Source organism: Suillus bovinus (genome assembly GCF_016758785.1).
Source record: "Suillus bovinus strain UH-Sbo-P2 chromosome Unknown EDB93scaffold_69, whole genome shotgun sequence".
Taxonomy (NCBI): Eukaryota; Fungi; Basidiomycota; class Agaricomycetes; order Boletales; family Suillaceae; genus Suillus; species Suillus bovinus.
In genome coordinates this window covers 162,842-185,132 of record NW_024542125.1, presented here as the reverse complement: position 1 = coordinate 185,132, position 22,291 = coordinate 162,842, and the positions used below count along the sequence as shown (strand labels likewise).

Genomic DNA, 22,291 nt, shown 5'->3' with positions numbered 1-22,291 from the left:
GAAGAAGGGCTTCGGGCTGTCTTATCAGGTCTAGTGAGTTGGACGAAGAACCGTGAATGAAGGGTCACGATTGCCATCTGAGTCATTCATCCTAGATATTCATAAGCCTGAGGCGCCACAGGACGATAAGCACCTATGTGATAAGGCCACGAATAGAGTTGCGCATCAAGTCACGATAAGGCATATTTTAGGATGTCCAAGGAGTACATGACGGTGTAGCATGGTCGAAATTCTCACCAAGGGGATGACATTGGTACCGAGAAACGTGAAGTGTTGTTCATAGATTCAAAGAGGACCCCCTGACTGTAGGTTGCAGAGGTCGCGCAACATCGAATCCGACCAGAGTCCTGCTCCAAATGAACAAGGAACGGCGACTCATCTTTTTTTTTCTGTAGAAATCAGCTGGAGGCATGTGACCTCTGCGTTTCTTTTTCACGCGAATAGAAAGTATCGCCTGTCGAGCTCATGAGTTGGCAAGGCTGCTCATCATGGAGAACGAGAATTTGAATATGGGCCATCAACTACGACACAGCGTGAAGGTCCTAGCCAAATCATCGAACGTGTACGCACGGGATATCATTAGACGGCTACCCACGAACGCCATTCAACGATCCCCTTTTTCTCGTGATGGACTTTCTCTCGTTCTTGCAACTTGTTGGTGTAGTATTTGGCATGAGTCACGCTCTACAGGACTGGAGATCGGATATGGTTTACTGTGGATTGGAATAGATGTTGTACTTGAAGGGCGATTAACACCGCAATAGTTTTAAAAAAATGTAGAGCACAGCTGAACCTCTCATTTTAAATATAATGAAGTGGTGGTACTAACTTGGTCTTGATTAGCCTTTATAACTTCGTCGCAATGTCACGTGAGACCATCTCAGTGCTTCTGCGGCAATTCTGCCCGCTCACCGCTGAGTAAGCCATAACTATTGAACATCTTTTATCGGTCCTCAAATTCAAACCAGATACCACACGCTATTAGCATTAATTCGCCCACCATATTCTGGTTGTTGCGCTCGGATTTATTAACACAAATAGGTAACTCTACGCAGGAACAAATACACTCTGCACGACAAGTGTCCACTGATGACTTGGAGGGAGCAATGATAATAACAACCATGGATCATTCCATAATATAGTAAGCGGGTACAATCATGATTGCATCGTGATTTGATGCTTCTAGAGGGGTTGGGTGGTGGAGAGAAGGGAAAGATTAACGCGCCAAGGAACTCCTCTCGCGCATACCTTCGCCGGCGAAATATATCCATACGGGAAAGGGTATGCCAATTACTATGGCAATACCTGCAAGCAGCGAATTACCTCCACCATAGCCAAGTGAGGCAAACATCTGTTCTCCAAACAAAGGGAATGCGAAACCGAGAAGTGAACGGAATGTCTGATGATGTATTTAGTAGACGCCAACGGAATTAGGGGTAACGCAAGAAAGACTAACAGAAGCGGCTGCAGTAGCACTTGCAGCATAGGTGAATGTATCCACGAGATAAAGTTGAATAGGGAGGCTTCATATTAAGAGATTAGATGCAGGAGAGATTTATGCACGGGAGCACACTCACAAACATGTCATTAACCCGAATCCAAAGATAGTGGTGCCGATGATTGGTAACATAAAATGGGCCTTGGCTTGGGCAGACCAGCCATACCAACTAATACATTGTCAGACCCGGGAGCAGGAGTAAATGTGTTCATCTTACAATAGTCCCACTGGGACAAAAAGCGAGCCGAATATCAGAGCAGGTATGCGCATCTCTGGTTTACCCTTCCCTCCATTTTTGGCGGCAAGCTAGGCATGAAAACCAGCGCGTGAGTTGGCACGTCAAGGTAAAAGTCAAGTATTGACATACGTATGCGTATATCTTGCTTGAAACCCTGGCGCCAAAGAAACTGGCGGTTAGAAATCCAAGGCCTATTCCGAGGTACGTCAGGCCCGAAATTCCGGTGCTGAAGTGGTACGTTTTCGAGAAGAGGTCTGAGCGATGTTAATAGCCTAACGGTGGCTGTAGGCAAGTATAATCTTACCGGGGAACGTAGAGAACATCAAGTAGTAGATACCTGACATATGATCTCAGTTTATGTGCAATATAACTTGATGTGGTACTGACCGTATGTCCTACATAGATGGTCATCAGTGAGTCGCATGGGCATGACACTAAATTTAAACTTACAGAGCCATATACAAGCTCAGGATGAAACATATAAAACTCCGGGTCAAGAGTATGACTGGTCGCTTGAGGTTGAGCCATAAGTAAGCCCACTTGCCCATCTCGTCTTGGAGGGCAGGATGTTCCACGGCTGCCTTTTCTGGATCCAGCGCCATGTTATCAAGACGATTCATGATAACTGGCGCATAGGTTTCTTTCAAGAGAGGAATGCCGATCATTCCGGCAATGCCAGAGAGACCGACGACGACGTAGAAGACATACTGTATACCGACTGATTCTGCGATGAAACCTCCCATAACGGGACCGATAGCAGGGCCTAGTAGGATGGGTGAACCCCAGTCGACATGGACGATATAAAATAGCGTACCTATCAAAGGTCCGATGCTGTATAGTGCCACAGCCAATGCTCGATCATGTTCCGCGAAGAGGTCGCTTACGACACCTCCGCCGCATGCTATAGGTGGACTTCCCGCTAATCCAGCTTTGGAAAGAGTGAGCAAACAAGATTTATTTGCAGATGATTTGAGAGGTACCTAGAAAGCGGAAAATAATGAAGGACGTAGTGTCGTTTGACAAGGCGCAGCCAAGATTAAAGGCGATGAAGAAGAGGTTGCCCAGGTGTAGCACCTTGAAGTCATTCAGGTAAATGCTGGTCGCGCTGATGGATGAAGATCACGCACCCATACACGACCATACACTTCAGACAAAGGTGCGGCAAATAAAGGACCGATGGCAAATGATAGAAGGAAGATACAGAGAGTCAATGCTATGACTGTTGGACTTGTTATATTAAATTTGACGGCGATGTCAAGCAAACCAGGTGCCATGATAGAACTGGCTAACGGCGTAACAAAGGTGTACAGTGCGACCTAAGAGGGACATAAAATATTGTAAATTGAAGTGGTTAATAGAAGAACTGACAAGGGTGGTCGTTGTCCATTTTTTTGCAGGAGACCAATTCCTTGGGTTGGCAGGATGGTGTTCCCACTCATAGGTGATTTTGTCATCGTCAAGCTCTGGAGACTGTGGTTTTTCGCCTGTGGTGAGCTTGGGAAGATCTTGATGGGCAAAAGAAATGGATCTTAGAGGAGAGTTCGACATGGATCAGCGTTGCACCTGTGGCAAGCAGGGAACAACCTAGAATTGATAAAAGGTGATAAGACATATCTGGATAGAGTCTAAATTTTATAGTAGACGATAGCCTGACTGAGCAAGTATTACTATTGCTAGCCTGCCAGGAGGCCGCTCAGCCGCTGTATGTTTACGTTGCCATTGGAATTGGTGACAGGTAAGAAAGATGTCACGGAGGCCAAGGTCGTCTTGGTAGCTATGGGGCGCATCATGGTCAGATGTCCCCCGTCCTGTCAAATAGTCTACTTTGAGTTGGTGAAAGCTCTAGAACACTCGAGTATGGGTTATTGGATTATACTTACATTCAAAGTTGGTGAGTGTGGTGGTTTAGACCAACTCGATTACGCCGAATATATGACATTACGTTAACAATTCAGACAAAATGGAACTTCGGCGCCCGGACACCTCATGACTATCATGTGTTTTTTCCACGGCTGACTCTATCGCTAAAGCGCTAATCATCGGGACATACACACGGGAAACAGCTGCAGTAGTCATCCTCTCCGTGTCCCCAAGGTCTCATTATGCTGAAAGAATTGTGGCGTAGTACGGTAGATCGAGCCGAGCTAGTAACTACTGGGCCGAAGACCGCCGAAACTGATTTTCCTGTTGTTCCTGGCAGTCCAAGTCTTTCAACTAGAATTGTTTATAAAGACAAAGCGAAGTGGCACTATGTAACAACTACAAAGCATGTCCATACTCGTGTGCAGTATACCCCTGATAGTGGTATCCATCCCCGTTCGTTGCCGGGTACTCATAATTATGTGCGTGCGTATACTGCTGGCTAGGATAGTCCTGCACATCGTAAGCCTGCGCGCTCGCACCATTATACGGCGAACGTGTTCCTGCATTTGCTCTCCCATGATACACATCACGTGCATCAGCAACATATTGCCCTGGCGCACCCGAACTCCCATATGAATCGTACAGCCCTTGATCATTAGTTGGATAACCAACACTAACACCTTCCTGAAGATGAACCGTGCTGCCGTATTCTTCTTCGTAACCTTGGTGCTGTGGCTCGTAGCTCCCCGTAGACGCAGTATATTGATTAAACGTTCCTGCAGTCTGGTGTGCATACCCACTGTTGTAAGCCGGCATTGGAGGATAGTCGGCGTAGTCCACACCACCCGCATTCGTGTGATAACTTGGTGCTATGCTCTTCTGATCAAAGTAGTAATCCTGGTTGTAGGCACCGCCCGGACCACGCTTGGAGATAGATCCAGCGTCGTCATCATCGTCAACAGAGAGGTTTGGAAGTGTCGGCTGTGGTAAAGGTTTGCCAATCATCTCGCCCTTCTTGTTTTTCAAGTGGGAGAAGTCACCCATAGCTTCCTTCTTCGCTAGCGCAGCAGCCTTTGCAAGTCGCTCCTTGTTTCTACGCTTGATGACCTCTGCGATTCGCTATCATTAAATCAGCCATGCGTAACCAAAACTGTAAATCATGGATGGTACCTTGTCAACCTTGTGGCATACGTACTCCTACATAATCCATGAGCAAACGCACTTGACAGAGGTAGAAATATATCTAACCTTGAGGTTTCCTTGAATGTAGCACAACAAAGGAATGTAGAATATGCCAGCCATAATCAACAGTAAGAGCGAGCCAGCAAAGATGACGAAGGTGAAGAACGTGGAGACAGTCAGGGCAGAGGTCGACAGACTGTTTCCTTCAAAGTACTTGCTGACGTCGTACCAAGACCCTTTGTCGTTCTTCGACAGGTAGATACTATAGAGTGTCAGAGCGTTGATCGTTTGTCTTGGTCCATCAGACAGCAACAAACGCTTCCAACCTGATATCGGTCAGGATATATTGATTCAAGAAAGGAACAAAGACATACTCTTGAACGTAAAGAAGATGAAGAATGCAAAGTCGTCTTTCTTCTTCGTTGAATTACTGATATGATCGAAGAAACAGAAGTGATCATACGAGCCTTGTGCAGTTTATGAGCTTTACATAATGACATAGACAAAGGAATCACATACGGAGAGAGTAATAGTTGTTAGCCATCACGTTCGTGAATGCGTAAGAGATATCACGACTGGCGATGATTTTCTTTGATTTCCGGGCTTCGTACGCCAGCTGCGGATGATCAGACTCGCGTTCTCTTGCATACGACTGCGCCATACCAGAAGAAAGCCAAAAATAATACATCCTACGAACAGCCATTTCCCAACATTAAATGGAATATAGAAGCAACCATCTTGATTCTGACAGTTGTTAAAGATCTGGTTAGACCATGTCGAAGTCGTCAACATGGTCGTAGCGGTGAAGATATCGGAAAGATAGACAAGAAATGATTTGAGGACGATGATATACAGCCAAAGATATCTTTGAAGGAACATCAATAAGCGTTCCGATCTTGAAATAATTGGAACCAGTGAATGGACCGCCACCGTCACCAAGCATCCATAGCCCGCGTGTTCCACAGGTTCGTATAGTCACTCACTTTAGGCGCATGAGGAACCCATTGTCGGTAAACTCACGGGTGTCGATAAAGTCGAACTAGGGTAGTGCTTATTGACATGCAAGAAAGACCAGGAGAGACGAGCGGCTCACTTTATGATCTGGAACAATTTCTCGTTTCCATGCTGGTCCACGGCTCATTGTATTGAGTGACGATTGAGCAAGTTAGACAATAAGGAGGACAAGGCGGGATTTGGTGACTATGTGAATGAGCGTAGAGCGAGCCAGCCGCATGTAAAACCTGACCAGGTTCTGAGACAACGAGAGGCGTTAAAAGAAGGTCTGATCCCACAAAAATCAAGCCAAAGAGTGCTCTGCTGTTAAACTGTGAGGGCGGACAGTGGTAGTGCAGGAACTGTGGATGAAGGATAGAGAGGAGATAAAGAACAAGCCTGAAACTGGAGCGGGAAAATAATGGTTGCTGAGGCCCAAAAGCTATGTGACTAGTCCTATTTCGATTATATCATTTTTGTCCGTTACACGGTTACGGTAAATAATTATTGACCACTAACCATCAGGAAGCACAAAAATGACTACAGTACAAAAGATCAAAGTACGCGTCAGTATCTATCCTTGCTGCTTCTAATTAACGGGGACCTCTATTGTTCAGGAAATCGAAGATGAAATGGCTAGTTTTATCTTTTAGGATGTCACGACTCTACTAATTTTCCTAACAGGCCAAAAGTGTGTTTCCTTGTCTTTCTTGAAGTAGGCTTATCAGCCGATGCAACTTCGTGCTTGTAGCCCAGAAGAATAAGGCCACGAGCTACCATCTGGGTCAACTCAAGGCTAAACTTGCAAAACTACGACGCGAGCTTATATCACCCTCTGGGGGAGGCGGAGGCGGGCCCGGTATTGGTTTCGATGTCGCTAGGACTGGTGTAGCGTCTGTCGGCTTCGTTGGATTTCCATCAGTAGGAAAGGCGAGTTTTCAGTGTTTAATTCTTGCCCGCCAGTCATCATCAACGATCATCTAGTCAACTCTTATGTCGAAGCTCACGGGCACGCACTCAGAAGTCTCGGAGATCGATTTCACAACGTTGACGACAGTCCCTGGTACTCTGAAAGTCCACGGTGCACCTATACAAATCCTTGATTTGCGTGCGTTCGTATCTTTTACTTAGTAATCATACTCTTATTCTCGTCTCAGCTGGAATCATCGAGGGGGCAAATGATGGTAGAGGTAGAGGTCGACAAGGTAAGTACGGATTTTCTGCGCTTGCAGCAAACTGACTCACTTTATTGTGCAGTCATTGCCGGTATGGCCTCCAAGTTTAACGCATGCGAAAGCCGAGGTTGAGAGCAATGCATACCCCAGTCGCTCGAACATGCAACCTCATTTTTATTGTTTTGGATGTCCTCAAGCCTTTGGGAGACAAAAAGATTATCGAGAGCGAGTTGGAAGGCTTTGGTATTCGCTTGAATAAAAAGCCTCCAGCCATTTTGGTTCGCAAGAAGGACAAGGGCGGTATCGCGATCACCAATACCGTTCCCCTGACGAATATCGACCAAGAAGAGATCAAGGCAGTTCTCAGCGAGTACAAGCTCAGTAATGTGGACGTTACTATTCGGCAACCTAACATGACGGCGGACGACCTGGTGGACGTCATTGAAGGGAACAGGTGTGTAATTTATAATCCTGCATAGTTGAATGTTTATACCTTGCAGAGTCTATATTCCTGCGCTCTATGTACGTGTTGACGACCAACATAAATAACATTTCACCTATACTAATTTCTTCCATTTCAAATTTTAGGTTTTGAACAAGGTTGTTTATCACTTGATTGAAATTATGTGTTGCTCACGTTGGTTATGTATGCAGATTGATGCCATCTCGATAGAGGAATTAGATCTTCTGTTCGTTGTTTTTCATCTTCGTTGAAGAGTGCTACTTACCAGTGTTCAGGTACAAAATTCCTTACAGCGTCCCAGTTTCATCGAGAGAATGGCTTAATATCGATGAACTCACAGAAAAAATGTGGGAGGCTCTCGAGCTTGTCCGCGTTTATACCAAACCTCGTGGACAATCACCTGACTACTCCGCTCCAGTCGTCCTCCGCAGAGGGAGATGTAGTGTGGAGGATTTTTGTAACGCTATCCACAAGGAAATTGCTAAGCAAATGAAGTAGTGAGTGTCAACGCTGAGATTTACTTACTAATTGGAGCTGATTGTATGGTCAGTGCCGTTGTATGGGGTGCAAGTGCCAAGCATTCTCGAGGTCAAAAAGTTGGGTTGGACCACGTCTTAGAAGACGAGGACGGTAAGATATCTATTTCTTCCGCGCGTGCAATCTCAAACAGCCACTTAGTCGTTCATATCGCAAAAAAGTAGCCGACACAACAGATGTGCGACTCACCCCGCACAACCCATTGTATCTACTAGTACTGCTGTGTAATGTATAGAGTACTGAGCCGGATGAATGACCATAACAGTCCCACCGCACAGTAAACGCTTGTCACCATCAGGGGCAAGAATTCAGTGTCTGGGTTCTCGCCAGTCATGAGAGGGAATAGGGTGACGAAAGCCTGGAGAAGTGCAAAACCATATAGGTATGCATTCTCAAAGCTCTCCAACAGTACCCAGGGCAGTGAAGAAGGAAATCTGTCGAAAATTTTAATAGGTAGAAAGATTTCCGTGCCACTACTCACTCGTAGAGTTGCTTATGAAGGGGGTATAATAACATTCCTCCCCATATGAGGGAATACACGATTTTCAGCAAGGATTCTTTTAGATTTGTTAATAATGCCCAAAACGAGCCTGCATTACGGGAACGCACCTGCTGGCGTAAAAATCAAGGGGAAGAGTGAGAAGATACCCGCGACACTTGCGATAACGAAGGTCTTGTAATACGCGTAGTTCTCTGAAGCCAGAAGCCTGCAACACTAGATATACTACGTTGAAAAGAGTGATGAAAACCACGCACGTAAGAGGCACCAATACGAGCAGAACGGCCTTCTCATGCACATGCCACCCGAACATGTACGAAGCGTAGCCACAAAGCGTCAACGCAGCCACGAACGACTTGTAAGTTGGCGCTCTCCATAGCTTAATGAGATAAACCTGAGCTACAATATTAGAAAGAACCGCCAGTCATGCAATTTGTCGCACCATCTGGAAGATTATTGTAATGATGAACGTGTGGAGGGGCTTGATATTTGGAATCACCGCAAAGACCGTATCTCCTACAAGGCCGCGGGACGTCGATGCAATACCAGATTCATTCACTGCGACTCCGACATCCAGATGTTTTACCACTGAAGACCAGCGTGAGCTCGGTAGTGGAAGGGTAATTAATGAACCACGAACGCTGCAAAAGGACACGGTCTGCGGCAGTGACCAAGGCCCATACATTCGGTGCCCAGTAAGCGTGATTCAGACCACGCGTAAAAGGAAACAAGCGAGAAAGCAGTTGCGGGAGTTGGCCCATCAACACGAATGGTCCTAGAGAAGCCATGAACACGAGCAGAACAGAATTCGCCAATGAGATGAAGCGTGTGGGGATGATCGCCCCTGCGGGAGACATGCAGTAAGACCGCAAAAGGTAGATAAAGTATGCAGGCTGTAGAGGCAATCCAGTGAGTCAAGTACTATGAATAGTGATGCGATCATACCGCCAGATACATATAAATGTGTTTGAAGTTCAAAAGAACGGCAAAAAGTATGCCGCTTGCAAGTTTTCTGCCCTATAAATGTGATAAGATACTTTTGCTCGTATAAGACCATCTCTCTTACTTCGCAAGCCATTAAGATCGACCATAGCAATATTCCAAACATAAACCCATTGTATTGAAAGTGTATGTGGTCAATTATGAGGAACCCTGGGTGAAGAAACAAGGACGCCGAGAGAATTCGTTGACGAGAGGGATCAACAGAACCACGTATAAACCTCACTCAAGAATCAGCGCTTCGCAGACAAGAATAAATAGAAATTCACCTCAGAAGTGCCGCACCAAGGACAAGTTCAGAAATAATGACGGTCAGACGTTGATATACAATGACCGTCCATGCATCATATTGAAGATTTTGGATGTCGACTATCTTGGGATCGATAAATGCAGCGGGTATGGACATCAAGCTCTCGAAATATGCAAAGAATGGAGGGTAATCCAGCGCTAGTCGACGAGATAAGACGGTGTGATTCAGAAACTTTTAAAGAGGCTTACTCCACTCAGAAGTCGTCTTCAACGCCATGTTCAATAAGCCTAGTAATGGGATATAGAGAGCTTAAGGACGCACGTCGTAATACCATCGAGAAATGGGAAGTGAATGTGTTATGGCCAGCCAGTTTCGGTGGACCTCAAAATCCGTAGAGCGACTTCATGGATCAGTGAGCGTGCAAATACATATTTAAGGAGGGCCTACTATGCTGGGAACAGGAGGAACTTGAATGCGGTGGAGAGAAGTAAGATGTCGACTTCAGATTGTGATACACCACCCAGAAAGTTCAGCCACCTCCAGGCCGAGGTGGATTTCAGTGCATGCGGCTTCTGGGGGTCTTCGAGCTCGTCGGTAGGCAAACTATGAGAATTTTTGACTGCGCTCATCGAAGTGTACAACCAAGCTCTTAAAGTTGGTAGCCGTTTACTTCGTGTAATTGTATTACGTCATCTACTAAGATGGTGCATGATGAGCCTAGCTAGCCGGCTCGAACTGTTCGCAACCGTGCTCGGTAGTGCCACAGTTGAAATGGACGGCCGTGGTCGTACACAAAAGCATTTATAATACCGCAAAAATGAGGTGACATGGCTCAAGAGTTCAAGCAGGAGGCAATACTCAATTCTTGCAGGCATGACTACTGGTAACACTAAACATTACAGGGGGTCAATAATGATAACATATCTAAACGAACAGATGCAGAGTTTGGTGTGATGAACATATGGCGTGCGGTATAGTGCATAGGGAAGTGGAATATATGTAAACAGGGAATCGCAATGACACATCTAGAAGTCCTCATCCAAAGAGCTGGATGAAACATTGTCAGACAAGGTCTAACAGAAAGATAGTTAACTCACAAAGTTTTACTTGACACCTGATCAGTCTTAGCATTTGTGTGATTGACGTTCGCCTTTGAATAGTCCGACACACGCTTTTCGAAGAAGTTAGTCTTCCCCTGTAGCGAAATCATGTCCATGAAGTCGAATGGGTTTGTAGCGTTGTACACTTTATCGTTGCCTAACGACACTAACAAGCGGTCTGCGACGAACTCGATGTACTGGCACATGAGCTTGGCATTCATGCCAATAAGGCCGACAGGGAGAGCGTCTAAAGAGACAGTCAGTGTAAGATGGATAAAATCAAAGCAATGACGAACCAGTCAAGAATTCCTGCTCAATGGTGACAGCCTGGGTAATGATATGCTTGACGGTCTCAGGATGCGGGCGACGCTTGAGATGGCTAAAGAGCAAGCAAGCAAAATCGGTGTGCATACCCTCATCACGGCTGATGAGCTCGTTGGAGAACGTAAGACCAGGCATGAGACCGCGCTTCTTGAGCCAGAAGATGGACGCGAAGGAACCAGAAAAGAAAATGCCCTCGACGGCAGCAAAGGCTACCAAGCGTTCACCGAAGGTAGAACGATGATCGGATATCCACTTGAGTGCCCAGTCAGCCTTGCGCTTGACGCAAGGAATAGTTTCCATGGCGTCAAAGAGATATTCGCGCTGAGCAGAATCCTTAATGTATGTGTCGATGAGAAGTGAATAGGTCTCAGAGTGAATGTTCTCCATCATAATTTGGAAGCCGTAGAAGCACCGGGCCTCAGCAGCCTGGACCTCATTGGAGAAACGTTCGATGAGATTTTCATTAACAATGCCGTCGGACGCAGCGAAGAAGGCGAGGACGTGTGAAACAAAGTGACGTTCGTTGTCATTAAGACGGTTCGTCCAGTCATGGATATCTTTTGAGAGGTCCATTTCCTCGGCAGTCCAAAATGATGCCTCGGCTTTCTTGTACATTTGCCATATCTAGTGAATTGTTAAGATGAAGTTAACAGGACGACAGAAAGTAACAAACCTCATGGTATTGAATGGGGAAAAGAACGAAACGACGCTTGGACTCTTTGAGCAGAGGCTCTTCGCCTGAAACGAAAAGTCAAGTTGAATATTGATTCACAAACAAAATCAAGGCACTGACTTTCAGGTAGGTCAATTTCGCCAACAAACTTCTTGCGAAGTTCTTCAAGCTCGTCCTCGGCGTCTTGAGAGTCCGGTGAGACTGAACGCTTGCGGTCATCGATCAAAACAGGAAGGGTATCCTCGTCATCTGCTGATGGCTTGGTTGGCGAGTCTAGTGAGATATTGGCTAGGGCTGCAGCAGCCTAGTGATTCAATATCCGTTAGCTAGAACAATACGGTTAACTCAAAATTGGATGAACCTTCTTGCTTGGTGTTGGGGCAGGAGATGATACACGAACTGGTGCAAGAGTAGAAGCCATTGGATATATGAGATGGATATGTTGTAAGATGAGGATACCGCAAGAGATGAAAGTCCTTGAGAAGCAGAGAGAGCCAACCAAAGTTGAAATTTAAACGTTCAAACTGTGGTTGTGGTTATTTGTTCCACTCAACATTACGCGACGCGTTGTTGGTTTTTGTAGACGTGCCACGGCCCACGATACGCGCGAACATTACTAACGTTCCATCATTACCAAAAGTCCCAAACCAATCAGCTTACACCATTTCTCACGTCTTCACCTTGTTTCACGTCGTGGTTCACACTGACACAGATTTTTAAAATATCAGGACACGGGCACCAGTGAACGCGCGGCCCGGGATAATCGGATGACCCCAAAAAAAATCAGTCACGTACATCACATGATTACGTGACCTTTCAAAGGGGTCGTTCAGGCTCACTACTATTAACTAGTAGGTGCAAGCTTTATCTCATGTCTGAAACACAAACGCTCGATTGTTTCTTTGTCACATCTGTCCAGGACCTTTCAATCAAGGTACGTGGTTTTCCTTGTTCACAGTCAAACCTTAATTAGAAGTTATTTCATGATAGGAGACATCACAACAGAAGCTTTCTCTCAGCGACCCATTTCTCTACTCTGAGGGATGTGATGGTATGAACAGCTCGGGTGATCCATGCGAGAGTGGAATTTCAGAAGGGGGTACGCTTTTTTGGTTCTGTGCGTCCGTCAATCTCACCAGAACACACGTAGAATATGAACCGCTCCTCATGCCTTCTCAACGGCGCTTTGTCCTTTTCCCCATACAGTATCATGAAGTGAGAACATTTTCTATGGACGGTGATGGACTTGATTGACGGCATATAGATCTGGAACATGTACAAGAAAGCGGAGGCATCTTTTTGGACTGCCGAAGAAATGGAGCTCTCAACAGACATTGTGCACTGGAATACCCGACTAACTGCAAATGAACGCCACTTCATCTCACATATTTTAGCTTTTTTTGCTGCGTCTGATGGCATAGTTAACGAGAATCTGGTTGAGCGTTTTTCCAACGAAGTCCAGATCCCAGAAGCTCGATGCTTTTACGGTTTCCAAATCATGATCGAAAATGTTCACGCAGAGACCTATTCGCTCCTTATCGACACACTCATCAAGGACGTCAATGAGCGCCAGTATCTTTTTGATGCCATAGAGACGATACCGGCCGTCAAGCGAAAAGCAGACTGGGCGTTACGATGGATATCTGACAAGGAGGCAACATTTGCTACTCGGCTAGTTGCCTTTGCTGCGGTTGAGGGTATCTTCTTTTCCGGCTCGTTTGCATCAATATTTTGGCTCAAAAAGCGTGGATTAATGCCGGGGCTCACTTTCTCCAATGAACTCATCAGTCGTGACGAGGGGATGCACACCGACTTCGCTTGCCTTTTATTTACCCATCTCAGGCGAAGACCGCATCAGGATGTTATACAAAAAATTATTACAGAAAGTGTCCACATTGAACAAGAGTTCTTAGTAGGCACGTGTTCAGTTATTATCTTGCGCTGGTATTGACTGTGTACCATAGATGCTCTTCCAGTCAGTCTCATTGGCATGAACGCAACCATGATGTGCCAGTATATTGAGTTTGTCGCCGACCGTCTTCTACAATCGTTGGGGAATGACAAGTTCTACAACTCTACCAACCCCTTTGATTTTATGGAAATGATTTCCATGCAGGGAAAGACAAATTTTTTCGAGAAGCGCGTGTCTGACTATGCGAAGGCACATGTCAGACAATTGGACACTCCAGCATCTTCAAGGGTATTGTAAGTTTCCCACCATATTACTCCAGAACACATGTCTCATTTCACAATGTAGTTCTCTTGACGAGGATTTCTGAGCCTCTATTCCCTTTCGTCGTTCGCGACTTCGACTAATAACATAGACTGGTACCCAATCACGTACCTAATATCTTATTCCACAGCCACCATATGCCTGTCTGTCACCTTGTAACCCCCTACTTAGTCTTTAGTATTTTCCGTAGTTCACTACTCACACTTTATCATGTATAAGACCGTCTGCATCTCGAGAACACATGTTGCCATTTCGAGGAAAATCACGTGATTGGTGATTTTCAGCGAACGCTTGGTCCTCTACACATAAGCCCTTTGATTGTCGACAGGAAGATGGTGATGCATACAATTCCCTTGTCTCCAGCTTTCGCAGTTAACAAGGATACAGATTCGGCGACAAACACGTGAGCGACGACAATACATTTACGCCAAATCCCTCGAGGCTCAAGAACGTCAAACTTATGAGCGCAAACGGCAGCTCAAAGATGCACTTGCATCAGGAAAACAACTTCCCACCGAGCTTAAGAATGACGCAAAGACGCTAGGAAAGGACTTAGCGTTTGACGAGGCACAAGAAGGTGAGTTGAAATCATCTACTACTAAATTAGTGTATCTACCAGGTCTTTTGATTAGAGCCATCAACTCACATCGATAGTGAATACTCGCGGGCTGGTATTCAAGACCCAAAAATTATTGTAACAACATCAAGAGACCCAAGTTCCAAGTTGTTGCAGTTCGCCAAAGTATGTCATCCAAATATCCGTCACCCATTCCTATTGAAACCTTGCAAAGGAAATGCGCCTTGTTTTTCCCAACTCACATCGGATCAACCGAGGAAACTACGTTATAAAAGAGCTGGCGGATGCTTGTCGTGCTAATGATATTACTGATCTCATTGTTCTCCACGAACACCGTGGTGTTCCTGGTACGCCAAACTAGAGCCGTATCCATATGTGCGCTCATTTGAGCATTATACAGATGCTATGATTGTCTCGCACTTCCCCCATGGACCTACTGTCTACTTTACCCTGCACAACGTTGCCTTACGGCACGATATAGGCTCGTACAAGTCCTCCACCATATCAGAACAGTACCCGCACCTCATCTTCGAGGAGTTCACGTCTAAACTCGGTGGCCGGGTGCGAGACGTGCTAAAATTTCTGTTTCCTGTACCGAAAGAGGACAGCAAGCGTGTGATGACGTTCTCTAATGACGGAGATTTCATTTCCTTCAGGTGAGTGTATTGGGAAGACATGCAACGGATACTAACTTGCGCAGGCATCATGTTTTTGTAAAAGTAGCTCGAGATGTTCAACTGGCGGAAGTTGGGCCGCGCTTTGAGATGAAACGTGAGCGCCATCTTATTGGCTTTATTGGTAGCCAACTCAGTGCTTGGATTTTAGCGTATGAGATACGGCAAGGCACTATAGAACAGACAGAGGCAGAAAGAGAGTGGGTATTGGCACATTACGCGAGAACGGCCAAAAAGCGGAGTCTATTATCGGGACCTGCAGTATATTCAAGGGCAGATTCAGATCGGACATCGAGTAAACGACAAAAGCGATAGCGTGTACATCTAAATGTTCTTCAGAACCTTTCAATGTATACCAAAATCTCAGACCATGCCAACGATGAATGATATTGTACAAAGTGCGGCCCATTGCAGATGTAAATTAATCTACAGCAAGAGTCTTGTCTAGCTCAGTAAAGCATTCAAAGAATGTGGTAAACAGGTCGATCGCGTTTTGGACATCATGAGAGCCTGCAGTCTCACGAATGGAGTGCATAGACAACATGGCATTACCGACATCCACTGTGCGCAAGCCAAGCTTCGATAACATTGGTCCAACAGTCGAACCGCACGCCCTGGATATTGATGTATGATGGTTAAAATAAACTTCTAAAGGCAAATAAATACTCACATGTCATTTCGAACCTCGTATTCCTGAACCTTGCCTCCTTTGCGCTCAACAAGTTTCTTCACAATGAAGGACCCGATTGCATCGCTGGCATATTTCTGTTTCGCATTGGTCTTGATGACAATACCTCCGTTCATAGTCGGTTGATGATTGTCCTCGTGCTTTGAGGTATAGGCCGGGTGAATGGCATGACCCATATCTGCCGATATGAGAAACGACCGAGCAACAGACTGTGAATGAAGCGCAGGAGTGGGAGATAAGCGTTGCAGGAGCGAGGGTATCAAGGAAGATTCTGCCCCAGATGTGGAGACGCTGCCAATTTCCTCGTGATTGAAGAGGGCAATGCAGTTGACGTTGCCCTCAAGAATATTGAAATTGGAAGACGAGGCATAGGTTGCGATGGCATCCACAGCGCAGAAGCTATAATTGTTTGCCATTGAATATATCACGGGAAAGAAAATTGAGCAACGCACGAGCAAACCTGGTTGTCCATGCGAGGACTAAACATAAACTCATTGTTAATACCTCCCAAGACAGAAGGTTGGGTATCATATAAATGCCTACGGAGACATCAGAAATAAACCAGGTTTAGGGAGCTCTGGAACGTACAATTCGAAATCATGGATCTCTTCAGGAGAAACTGACAGTTCGTTGGCAATGACAGAGAGTAGGGCTGGGTGATGATTTCCCTGGATGCTAGCAGCTGTCGCGTTTGATACCTTGTCATCTTTAGTTGTCTTATTCAAGCTGTCCGCGACAAGCCCTAGAATGGGTACAAATTCTGTCTCTTGATTGAACTTCAAATTATCGTTGACATTTCTGTCCACTGAACGGCCACATATTAGCGTTCCGACTCCACGTGCTCATGAAAGGTACAGACGGTGGATGGCGAGGGTAGGAATACGCAGGAGAGGTCGATCAACCTTGATGAGCTTTGATTGAAAGGTCCCATCTTGCTGCGTGACCACTACTCTCCCGGCCAAGGAGAGGTCCCGATCCAACCAAGAGTGCCAGATACCTCCACCATAAGTTTCTACCCCAACTTGGAGGTATCCAGTCTTCTCCCGCTTGGATATAGGGCGCACCTGTGCGAACTTTAGATGTTTATATATGATGCGTAGTAACTCAATCACCCTCAAATTTGGGCTATCAACGTGTGTAGCTACAATAGATAAGCCTGCGCCCTGCTTCCAGTTCGGAGGAATGGTAAAAGCAACCAGGGAGCTCTGATTGCTGCAATACAGATCAGAAACCACAAATCGGCTGATGTTCGGAATAGACTGACCGGGTAAAGTAGTATTTCCCTCGGGGTTGCAAAGTCTTCTCCCAATCGTCTGCTTCCCTGATCTACGCTATTATTTTGATATACTAATTCGGTGTATGTAGTTCGACTCACCTTCTTGAATCCAGATGCTTCCAGTCGTGCAGATGCATTGTATACGGCGTGGAAAGGAGTTGGTGATGCGTTCACGAAAGCGATGAAGCGTCTGGCCGCCTCAGAGCTCGACTGAGAAACTTGAAGCATCATTTCTTGAATTGAATGACAGTTTGCTTCTGAGGGTCTTGCGAAATCTTCGATGCTTGGATATCGATTGTTCAAGAGATGTCTTGTGAGCAAGTTGGGTTGACACAACTTGGCAGCGGCCCGGACATTCCCTTGATTAATGTGAGAATAAATTGCCAACTTTAGGTTCTTGCATTTTCTTCGTCTTGGTCCACTCAGATTCGGATAACCGTAACGCATACCGATGGTACAAAGCTATCTGCGGCACGGGCCAACTCAGGCATGTAGGCATGTTGATATCCACTGCATTCTCGCTCACAATTGGATAGGCTTTTGGGCTGATATGCAGCTCAACCTCCAACTCACTATATGATGGCAAACTAGCATATGTCCCAGCACTCGAGGACGTGCTTGTATGGGATATGAAGAAAGGGCAAATGGTATGTGGATAGTATTTCAAGTGTTTCTGTCTGCTCATGTGCAGCCAGCTCTCAATGTGGCACGAAACAGGACACAGATCTGAGGTTACTTGCATGTGCCGTTCTCCTCAAGAAAACATTTTTGCAGTGGGTTACGCCGATGGTTCAGTGCGCCTTTGGAATAGTACATTTGTCTCAGTCATTGCAACATTTAACGGACACCAAAAATCCGTCACTGCTCTCGCATTTGATGCACAAGGAGCCCGCCTCGCTTCTGGCTCGCAAGATACAGATATCATCATGTGGGATGTTGTAGCCGAAGCTGGTCTCTTCCGGTACGTGATATCAAGCGTTGTACAACTTTTCTCTTCACCCTTCCAAAAGTCTACGGGGCCATCGCAATCAAATCACCACCATACGATTCCTTTCCGAGCCTGAACTTCCTTCCACCTCGACTGGTTCACGCTCTCATATGCTACTCACGACGTCAAAAGATACATTCATGAAGTTATGGGACACCTCCACTCAACACTGCGTTCAGACAATCATTGCTCACCGCTCCGAGGTTTCTTCCCTGGATATCGATCCAGAAAAGAACTTTATCTTCACCGGAAGCAGCGAGGGCGAAGTTAAAGCATGGAAAATCGACCACGAGTCACTGTCGCAAGGTTTAGTGGAAAATGAAGCAGGCGAGGCAAGTAACAATTTTGCAGTGATTGATTCGAACTTCATTTTGTGTGCAGGTCGCAAAGATGATCCATCCTGTCACCAGCCTCCCCCTCTCATCACGTCATCGCGTATCCCAGATTTTATTCCACCCGTCACAACCATACCTTGCTGTACAGTCACACGACCGATCTATTGAAGTCTTTCGTATCCGAACTGAGGAAGAAATAAGAAAGAAGCAGGCTAGACGGAAAAAGCGTGCAAAAGAGAAGGGGAAAAGCAAGATAAAAGGGAAAGATATCGATGACGCCGTAGAGGATGCTATGGATGTTGAACAGGAGATCAACCTGATTGATCTTTTCACTCCTTACCTTGTGGTTCGAGCAAGTGCAAAAGTCAGATCCTTCGATTTTAGTTCCAAGGAAGCTGTATCGAAACCTGGTATCCAGGTTTGTATCAACTTACTTGAACACTGTATGACTCTGACTTATCATGTCGCAGCTCTTTGTGGCATTGTCTTCAAACGCCCTTGAAGTGTACAACATTCCACCCCCTACGAAGTCCAAAGAAGAGACACCTGAAGCCACTCGGATGTTTTCGGTTGATCTTCCCGGGCATCGTACAGATGTGAGGACTTTGTGTTTGAGCACAGATGATCAGATACTTGCGTCAGCATCTAATGGTGCGTTCGCGTTAGTAATTCTAGCGCTTCACTGATGTGTGTACGGAAGGTTCTTTGAAGCTATGGAACCTGAAAACGACAGCGTGCATTCGCACAATAGACTGCGGCTACGCTATTTGTAGCACATTCCTTCCTGGAGACAGACATGTAGATTTCCTTTTTTTTTCGAAAATGTTACGCTGATTAGGTTTCCTCTAGGTCGCTATTGGAACGAAGTCAGGGGAAATTCTAATATATGATTTGGCATCTTCAGCACTCGCGGAGACTGTGAAAGCCCATAGCTCCACTGTTTGGTCACTGCATGTTCATCCAGACGAGCGAGTTTTGGTTAGCGGTAGTGCTGATAAGGAAGTCAAATTTTGGGAGTTCGAGCGTAATATTTTTTCTAATGATGAGGTTAGTGTCTCGGTTTTCAAACATGCACTCTGCAATCCCAATCGCGGATCAATATATGCAGGTCAAAAAGTCGATGACGTTGAATCACACACGAACGTTGAAGATGTCGGATGAAGTCCTGTTCGTCAGATACAGCCCGAATGGGAAGCTATTGGCAGTAGCCCTACTGGACTCCACAGTAAAAGTTTTCTATCAAGACACCCTGAAGTTCTTCCTTTCTCTATATGGTCACAAGGTAAATCCCAGAATCTGCTGTGAATACGAAGTCTCAATGCTGTTTCAGCTACCTGTATTAGCAATGGACATTTCGGATGATTCCAAGCTCATCGTTACATGCTCTGCAGACAAAAACGTGAAGATCTGGGGCCTCGACTTTGGTGACTGCCACAAGTCAATATTTGCTCACGAGGAGAGTGTCATGCAGGTGCTCTTTGAGCGAAAGTCACATTACTTCTGGACTGTTGGCAAGGATAAGATGCTCAAGTATTGGGATGGGGACAAGGTAAGACCCCTTCTTTTCCCTTTTAAAATCATTTTCAAATCTCGCGTAGTTTGAGAACATTCAGAAACTTGATGGTCATCACAGCGAGATTTGGGCACTGGCTGTGAGCAACCACGCAAAATTTGTAGTGACGGGCTCGCACGACAAGTCTATCAGAGTTTGGGAGAAACTCGACGAACCAGTGAGCTGTACTGCAGTGATCTATCTGGTAGCACGCCTGACCTCGAGTCTAGCTTTTTCTCGAGGAAGAGCGGGAGCGGGAGCTTGAACAAATCTATGAGGACGGAATTGCAAACGCACTTAACCGTCCTGACATATCTATCGTCAACAATAGCGAAACTGATACACAACCCTCCGGGGAAGCAGCTGCAGTCACCAAGCAAACTTCGGAGACACTCATGGCGGGCGAACGTATTATGGAGGCGTTGGACCTCGCTGATGCCGAGCGGGCTGCTTTCCAGGAGTATGAAGAAAAGGTTGCTCAAGCGGGTTCACTAGAGGCTGCAGGGATGCAGCCACCGCCTCGAAACCCCATTCTCGCAGCATATGACTTGGAACCTGAAGGATACATTCTACGAGTTGTGGAGAAAATATCCAGTACTGCTTTGCATGACGCTTTGCTAGTGCTACCATTTGACAAGGTAATTTCGTTGATGCGCTACTTAGACCTATGGGCACAGAAAGTAAGCTTTTTTTTGCACATCTCCCAAGATACAACCTTTGACGCATTACGAAGGGGTGGAATATGTCCCTGGTATCTCGTATATTGTTCTTCCTCTTGAAAATCCATCACCACCAGATCGTGGCTAATCGTGTCATGCGCACGGCATTGATCCCGTTACGCGTCCACCTCCGCAGGTCATTACGCCACGAGAAAGATACTATTGGATATAATCTGGTTGCATTACAACATCTTCGGCGAAGAACAGAAGCAGAGAGGGCTGCCCAGTTCTATGAAGAGGAAGACTTCGACGAGGAAAAAGTTCGCGCGAAGATCGCAGAAGGCAAAAAGAGAAAAAGGGTTTCCATCAAAGCTTAATTGGTGGAAATAGTTCTAATGTCGTACTCATAAGTATCTAGCGGTACAAGTGTCAGGCAAACAGTTTTCTGCGCATCGCTGAGCGGATCAGGATTTGGTGGTCTGTGGCCCCCACAAGTCAGTGTCCCTATCGTGACTGTTCAGCTGTGCAGCCCCTTTGGATGTATGTTACTTACCAGTTGTCGGGTTCTGTTGCTTCTCGCATCTGCACGGTCAGTATGCCTTCATCCGGACTCGCCAGTTCGCTGAATGCCGCCCTGGTCAGGTCGACGTGACGAGATCCTTCGGCGCACCCAGCACAACTGTCCACGACACGAATGAATATACACGTCCTGCCGTTGCAGACTATATCACAATTGAATATATCGTGACATCGAACTCCAAAGAAGTTTGCAACTCACGTTCGATGAACTTGAAGCATTGTGGCTTCGTCGTCCAACCATCCAAGGTGACGGCGCCCACGAAAGACTTGTCCTGTTGAGAGTTATTTCCAGACTCGACCATGGTTGTATGCGCATGCATGCTTACTGTTGGTGACCATCCTCCGTTACTCCAACAACTGGGATTCTCTAGGTCATGGCCAGTATACCTGACGAACATAGTTGACTGTGTCATATCAACTGCAGTACAGGCGAAATCGCATACCAAGTTATGGTCACACCCACCGAGGGTCCCTTGCCCATACATCCCGCAAAGATAGAAGCAAGGCTTGAGACCACGGTTCCTAAAAATCCAGTGGTTGTGGTTGTGTTTGAGGTTTTCGCGTGCTTTTCTCTGTATTTTGATGTTTTGAGGCCGACAGATGTAATGTTCTGGGACGACCTGCGCAGTGCTCTATGGAAGGAGTGATCTTTGTGACTTGACGCGGGATACTTGTAGTTTAGATTGGAGATATTAACAGGTTCCCATCCGTCTCGCGGGCTGAAGGAGTGTGAATCAGGTAGGTAGTGTGCTTTAGCGTATTTGTTGTCTCGTATGCCCCGCGTGTCTGAAATATTCATGATGGCTGCTTCGACCAGCGAAGCAAGGACCTGGATTGTGAAGGCGGCTGCAAGCCAGCGCATGTTTATAGTGATATGAGTGGATAAAAGACTACAAAAATATGGGCGAGAAATCGTGATGTCTCCTGCGATGTCGA

General features: G+C 46.1%; 11 protein-coding genes across 11 annotated transcripts; 4 read left to right on the top strand and 7 right to left on the bottom strand.

Moving 5' to 3' along the window:
* Positions 1 to 965: 965 nt before the first annotated feature.
* On the bottom strand, positions 966 to 3,651 carry EDB93DRAFT_1170365 (multidrug resistance protein 4). Its single transcript, XM_041450327.1, has 13 exons — positions 3,617 to 3,651; positions 3,105 to 3,556; positions 2,864 to 3,052; positions 2,717 to 2,810; positions 2,551 to 2,664; positions 2,187 to 2,499; positions 2,124 to 2,131; positions 2,041 to 2,073; positions 1,866 to 1,990; positions 1,716 to 1,804; positions 1,578 to 1,667; positions 1,457 to 1,523; positions 966 to 1,399 (listed from the first exon to the last, which is right to left on the bottom strand). Exons 2-13 carry the CDS (start codon positions 3,282 to 3,284, stop codon positions 1,217 to 1,219), a joined length of 1,485 nt encoding a protein of 494 aa, XP_041303878.1. The 5' UTR covers positions 3,285 to 3,556; positions 3,617 to 3,651; the 3' UTR covers positions 966 to 1,216.
* Positions 3,652 to 3,868: 217 nt separating this feature from the next.
* Positions 3,869 to 6,225, bottom strand: EDB93DRAFT_1170361 (uncharacterized protein). The gene is made up of 8 exons (XM_041450326.1): positions 5,875 to 6,225; positions 5,765 to 5,820; positions 5,445 to 5,646; positions 5,301 to 5,397; positions 5,156 to 5,248; positions 4,848 to 5,107; positions 4,770 to 4,796; positions 3,869 to 4,718 (listed from the first exon to the last, which is right to left on the bottom strand). Exons 1-8 carry the CDS (start codon positions 5,920 to 5,922, stop codon positions 3,996 to 3,998), a joined length of 1,506 nt encoding a protein of 501 aa, XP_041303877.1. The 5' UTR covers positions 5,923 to 6,225; the 3' UTR covers positions 3,869 to 3,995.
* Positions 6,226 to 6,310: 85 nt separating this feature from the next.
* On the top strand, positions 6,311 to 8,113 carry EDB93DRAFT_1254182 (P-loop containing nucleoside triphosphate hydrolase protein; the record flags this gene model as incomplete). Its single annotated transcript, XM_041453580.1, has 13 exons — positions 6,311 to 6,334; positions 6,459 to 6,465; positions 6,526 to 6,695; positions 6,759 to 6,882; positions 6,932 to 6,979; positions 7,032 to 7,040; positions 7,100 to 7,403; positions 7,450 to 7,471; positions 7,538 to 7,549; positions 7,604 to 7,638; positions 7,688 to 7,909; positions 7,963 to 8,042; positions 8,091 to 8,113. 13 exons carry the CDS (start codon positions 6,311 to 6,313, stop codon positions 8,111 to 8,113), a joined length of 1,080 nt encoding a protein of 359 aa, XP_041303876.1.
* Positions 8,114 to 8,160: 47 nt separating this feature from the next.
* Positions 8,161 to 10,326, bottom strand: EDB93DRAFT_1092145 (glycosyltransferase family 57 protein; the record flags this gene model as incomplete). Its single annotated transcript, XM_041446418.1, has 12 exons — positions 8,161 to 8,383; positions 8,431 to 8,506; positions 8,559 to 8,656; positions 8,706 to 8,842; positions 8,891 to 9,036; positions 9,089 to 9,341; positions 9,394 to 9,465; positions 9,515 to 9,668; positions 9,717 to 9,894; positions 9,946 to 9,961; positions 10,019 to 10,097; positions 10,145 to 10,326. The coding sequence occupies 12 exons, from the start codon at positions 10,324 to 10,326 to the stop codon at positions 8,161 to 8,163; spliced, it is 1,614 nt and encodes a 537-aa protein (XP_041303875.1).
* Positions 10,327 to 10,790: 464 nt separating this feature from the next.
* EDB93DRAFT_1092068 (ribonucleoside-diphosphate reductase small chain) lies at positions 10,791 to 11,256 on the bottom strand (the record flags this gene model as incomplete). Its single annotated transcript, XM_041446410.1, has 2 exons — positions 10,791 to 11,044; positions 11,094 to 11,256. The coding sequence occupies 2 exons, from the start codon at positions 11,254 to 11,256 to the stop codon at positions 10,791 to 10,793; spliced, it is 417 nt and encodes a 138-aa protein (XP_041303874.1).
* A 255-nt stretch (positions 11,257 to 11,511) lies between these two features.
* EDB93DRAFT_1071731 (ferritin-like superfamily) lies at positions 11,512 to 12,203 on the bottom strand (the record flags this gene model as incomplete). The annotated part of the gene is made up of 4 exons (XM_041444981.1): positions 11,512 to 11,745; positions 11,795 to 11,859; positions 11,915 to 12,098; positions 12,156 to 12,203. Coding segments are annotated over 4 exons (531 nt in total), but the record flags the coding sequence as incomplete, so codon positions are not given.
* A 196-nt stretch (positions 12,204 to 12,399) lies between these two features.
* On the top strand, positions 12,400 to 14,289 carry EDB93DRAFT_1170347 (ribonucleotide reductase small subunit). The gene is made up of 7 exons (XM_041450325.1): positions 12,400 to 12,645; positions 12,714 to 12,728; positions 12,785 to 12,893; positions 12,945 to 13,009; positions 13,059 to 13,710; positions 13,759 to 13,999; positions 14,052 to 14,289. Exons 3-7 carry the CDS (start codon positions 12,848 to 12,850, stop codon positions 14,071 to 14,073), a joined length of 1,026 nt encoding a protein of 341 aa, XP_041303872.1. The 5' UTR covers positions 12,400 to 12,645; positions 12,714 to 12,728; positions 12,785 to 12,847; the 3' UTR covers positions 14,074 to 14,289.
* Positions 14,290 to 14,326: 37 nt separating this feature from the next.
* Positions 14,327 to 15,769, top strand: EDB93DRAFT_797894 (Brix-domain-containing protein). The gene is made up of 7 exons (XM_041457516.1): positions 14,327 to 14,362; positions 14,415 to 14,604; positions 14,660 to 14,769; positions 14,819 to 14,951; positions 15,005 to 15,260; positions 15,305 to 15,375; positions 15,430 to 15,769. The coding sequence occupies exons 1-7, from the start codon at positions 14,360 to 14,362 to the stop codon at positions 15,591 to 15,593; spliced, it is 927 nt and encodes a 308-aa protein (XP_041303871.1). The 5' UTR covers positions 14,327 to 14,359; the 3' UTR covers positions 15,594 to 15,769.
* On the bottom strand, positions 15,425 to 17,562 carry EDB93DRAFT_797857 (peptidase M18). The gene is made up of 8 exons (XM_041457515.1): positions 17,342 to 17,562; positions 17,231 to 17,292; positions 17,079 to 17,178; positions 16,826 to 17,030; positions 16,555 to 16,771; positions 16,419 to 16,505; positions 15,949 to 16,365; positions 15,425 to 15,892 (listed from the first exon to the last, which is right to left on the bottom strand). The coding sequence occupies exons 1-8, from the start codon at positions 17,471 to 17,473 to the stop codon at positions 15,700 to 15,702; spliced, it is 1,413 nt and encodes a 470-aa protein (XP_041303870.1). The 5' UTR covers positions 17,474 to 17,562; the 3' UTR covers positions 15,425 to 15,699.
* Positions 17,563 to 17,663: 101 nt separating this feature from the next.
* Positions 17,664 to 21,234, top strand: EDB93DRAFT_797815 (WD-repeat-containing protein). The gene is made up of 13 exons (XM_041457513.1): positions 17,664 to 17,729; positions 17,779 to 17,889; positions 17,938 to 18,203; positions 18,253 to 18,562; positions 18,612 to 18,983; positions 19,036 to 19,216; positions 19,266 to 19,363; positions 19,415 to 19,612; positions 19,674 to 19,847; positions 19,896 to 20,114; positions 20,164 to 20,295; positions 20,348 to 20,797; positions 20,851 to 21,234. The coding sequence occupies exons 1-13, from the start codon at positions 17,694 to 17,696 to the stop codon at positions 21,151 to 21,153; spliced, it is 2,850 nt and encodes a 949-aa protein (XP_041303869.1). The 5' UTR covers positions 17,664 to 17,693; the 3' UTR covers positions 21,154 to 21,234.
* Positions 20,851 to 22,284, bottom strand: EDB93DRAFT_797818 (uncharacterized protein). Its single transcript, XM_041457514.1, has 5 exons — positions 21,799 to 22,284; positions 21,682 to 21,742; positions 21,555 to 21,627; positions 21,330 to 21,498; positions 20,851 to 21,280 (listed from the first exon to the last, which is right to left on the bottom strand). The coding sequence occupies exons 1-5, from the start codon at positions 22,215 to 22,217 to the stop codon at positions 21,241 to 21,243; spliced, it is 762 nt and encodes a 253-aa protein (XP_041303868.1). The 5' UTR covers positions 22,218 to 22,284; the 3' UTR covers positions 20,851 to 21,240.
* Between the last annotated feature and the right edge of the window lie 7 nt (positions 22,285 to 22,291).

Coding starts and splice junctions, on each gene's coding strand:
- EDB93DRAFT_1170365 (XM_041450327.1), bottom strand. CDS start 3,284: ATGTCGAACTCTCCTCTAAGATCCATTTCTTTTGCCCATCAAGATCTT. Junction 2,811..2,863: donor AAGTGTATGGTCGTGTATGG/GTGCGTGATCTT, acceptor AATGACTTCAAG/GTGCTACACCTGGGCAACCT. Junction 1,524..1,577: donor TTCGGGTTAATGACATGTTT/GTGAGTGTGCTC, acceptor CTTAATATGAAG/CCTCCCTATTCAACTTTATC.
- EDB93DRAFT_797815 (XM_041457513.1), top strand. CDS start 17,694: ATGGTACAAAGCTATCTGCGGCACGGGCCAACTCAG. Junction 20,115..20,163: donor AGTATTGGGATGGGGACAAG/GTAAGACCCCTT, acceptor AATCTCGCGTAG/TTTGAGAACATTCAGAAACT. Junction 20,296..20,347: donor GGGAGAAACTCGACGAACCA/GTGAGCTGTACT, acceptor CCTCGAGTCTAG/CTTTTTCTCGAGGAAGAGCG.
- EDB93DRAFT_797857 (XM_041457515.1), bottom strand. CDS start 17,473: ATGATGCTTCAAGTTTCTCAGTCGAGCTCTGAGGCGGCCAGACGCTTC. Junction 16,506..16,554: donor GAGATCCATGATTTCGAATT/GTACGTTCCAGA, acceptor ATGTCTCCGTAG/GCATTTATATGATACCCAAC. Junction 16,366..16,418: donor ATGGACAACCAGGTTTGCTC/GTGCGTTGCTCA, acceptor AAACAATTATAG/CTTCTGCGCTGTGGATGCCA.
- EDB93DRAFT_797894 (XM_041457516.1), top strand. Junction 15,261..15,304: donor GGAGATTTCATTTCCTTCAG/GTGAGTGTATTG, acceptor TAACTTGCGCAG/GCATCATGTTTTTGTAAAAG. Junction 15,376..15,429: donor GCCGCGCTTTGAGATGAAAC/GTGAGCGCCATC, acceptor CTTGGATTTTAG/CGTATGAGATACGGCAAGGC.
- EDB93DRAFT_1170361 (XM_041450326.1), bottom strand. CDS start 5,922: ATGAGCCGTGGACCAGCATGGAAACGAGAAATTGTTCCAGATCATAAA. Junction 5,647..5,764: donor GGGTTCCTCATGCGCCTAAA/GTGAGTGACTAT, acceptor GTTCCTTCAAAG/ATATCTTTGGCTGTATATCA. Junction 5,249..5,300: donor TAACAACTATTACTCTCTCC/GTATGTGATTCC, acceptor AAACTGCACAAG/GCTCGTATGATCACTTCTGT.
- EDB93DRAFT_797818 (XM_041457514.1), bottom strand. CDS start 22,217: ATGCGCTGGCTTGCAGCCGCCTTCACAATCCAGGTCCTTGCTTCGCTG. Junction 21,628..21,681: donor ACGGAGGATGGTCACCAACA/GTAAGCATGCAT, acceptor AACTCTCAACAG/GACAAGTCTTTCGTGGGCGC. Junction 21,281..21,329: donor GCAACAGAACCCGACAACTG/GTAAGTAACATA, acceptor CAGTCACGATAG/GGACACTGACTTGTGGGGGC.
- EDB93DRAFT_1170347 (XM_041450325.1), top strand. CDS start 12,848: ATGAACAGCTCGGGTGATCCATGCGAGAGTGGAATTTCAGAAGGGG. Junction 13,711..13,758: donor TGAACAAGAGTTCTTAGTAG/GCACGTGTTCAG, acceptor TGTGTACCATAG/ATGCTCTTCCAGTCAGTCTC. Junction 14,000..14,051: donor CCAGCATCTTCAAGGGTATT/GTAAGTTTCCCA, acceptor TTCACAATGTAG/TTCTCTTGACGAGGATTTCT.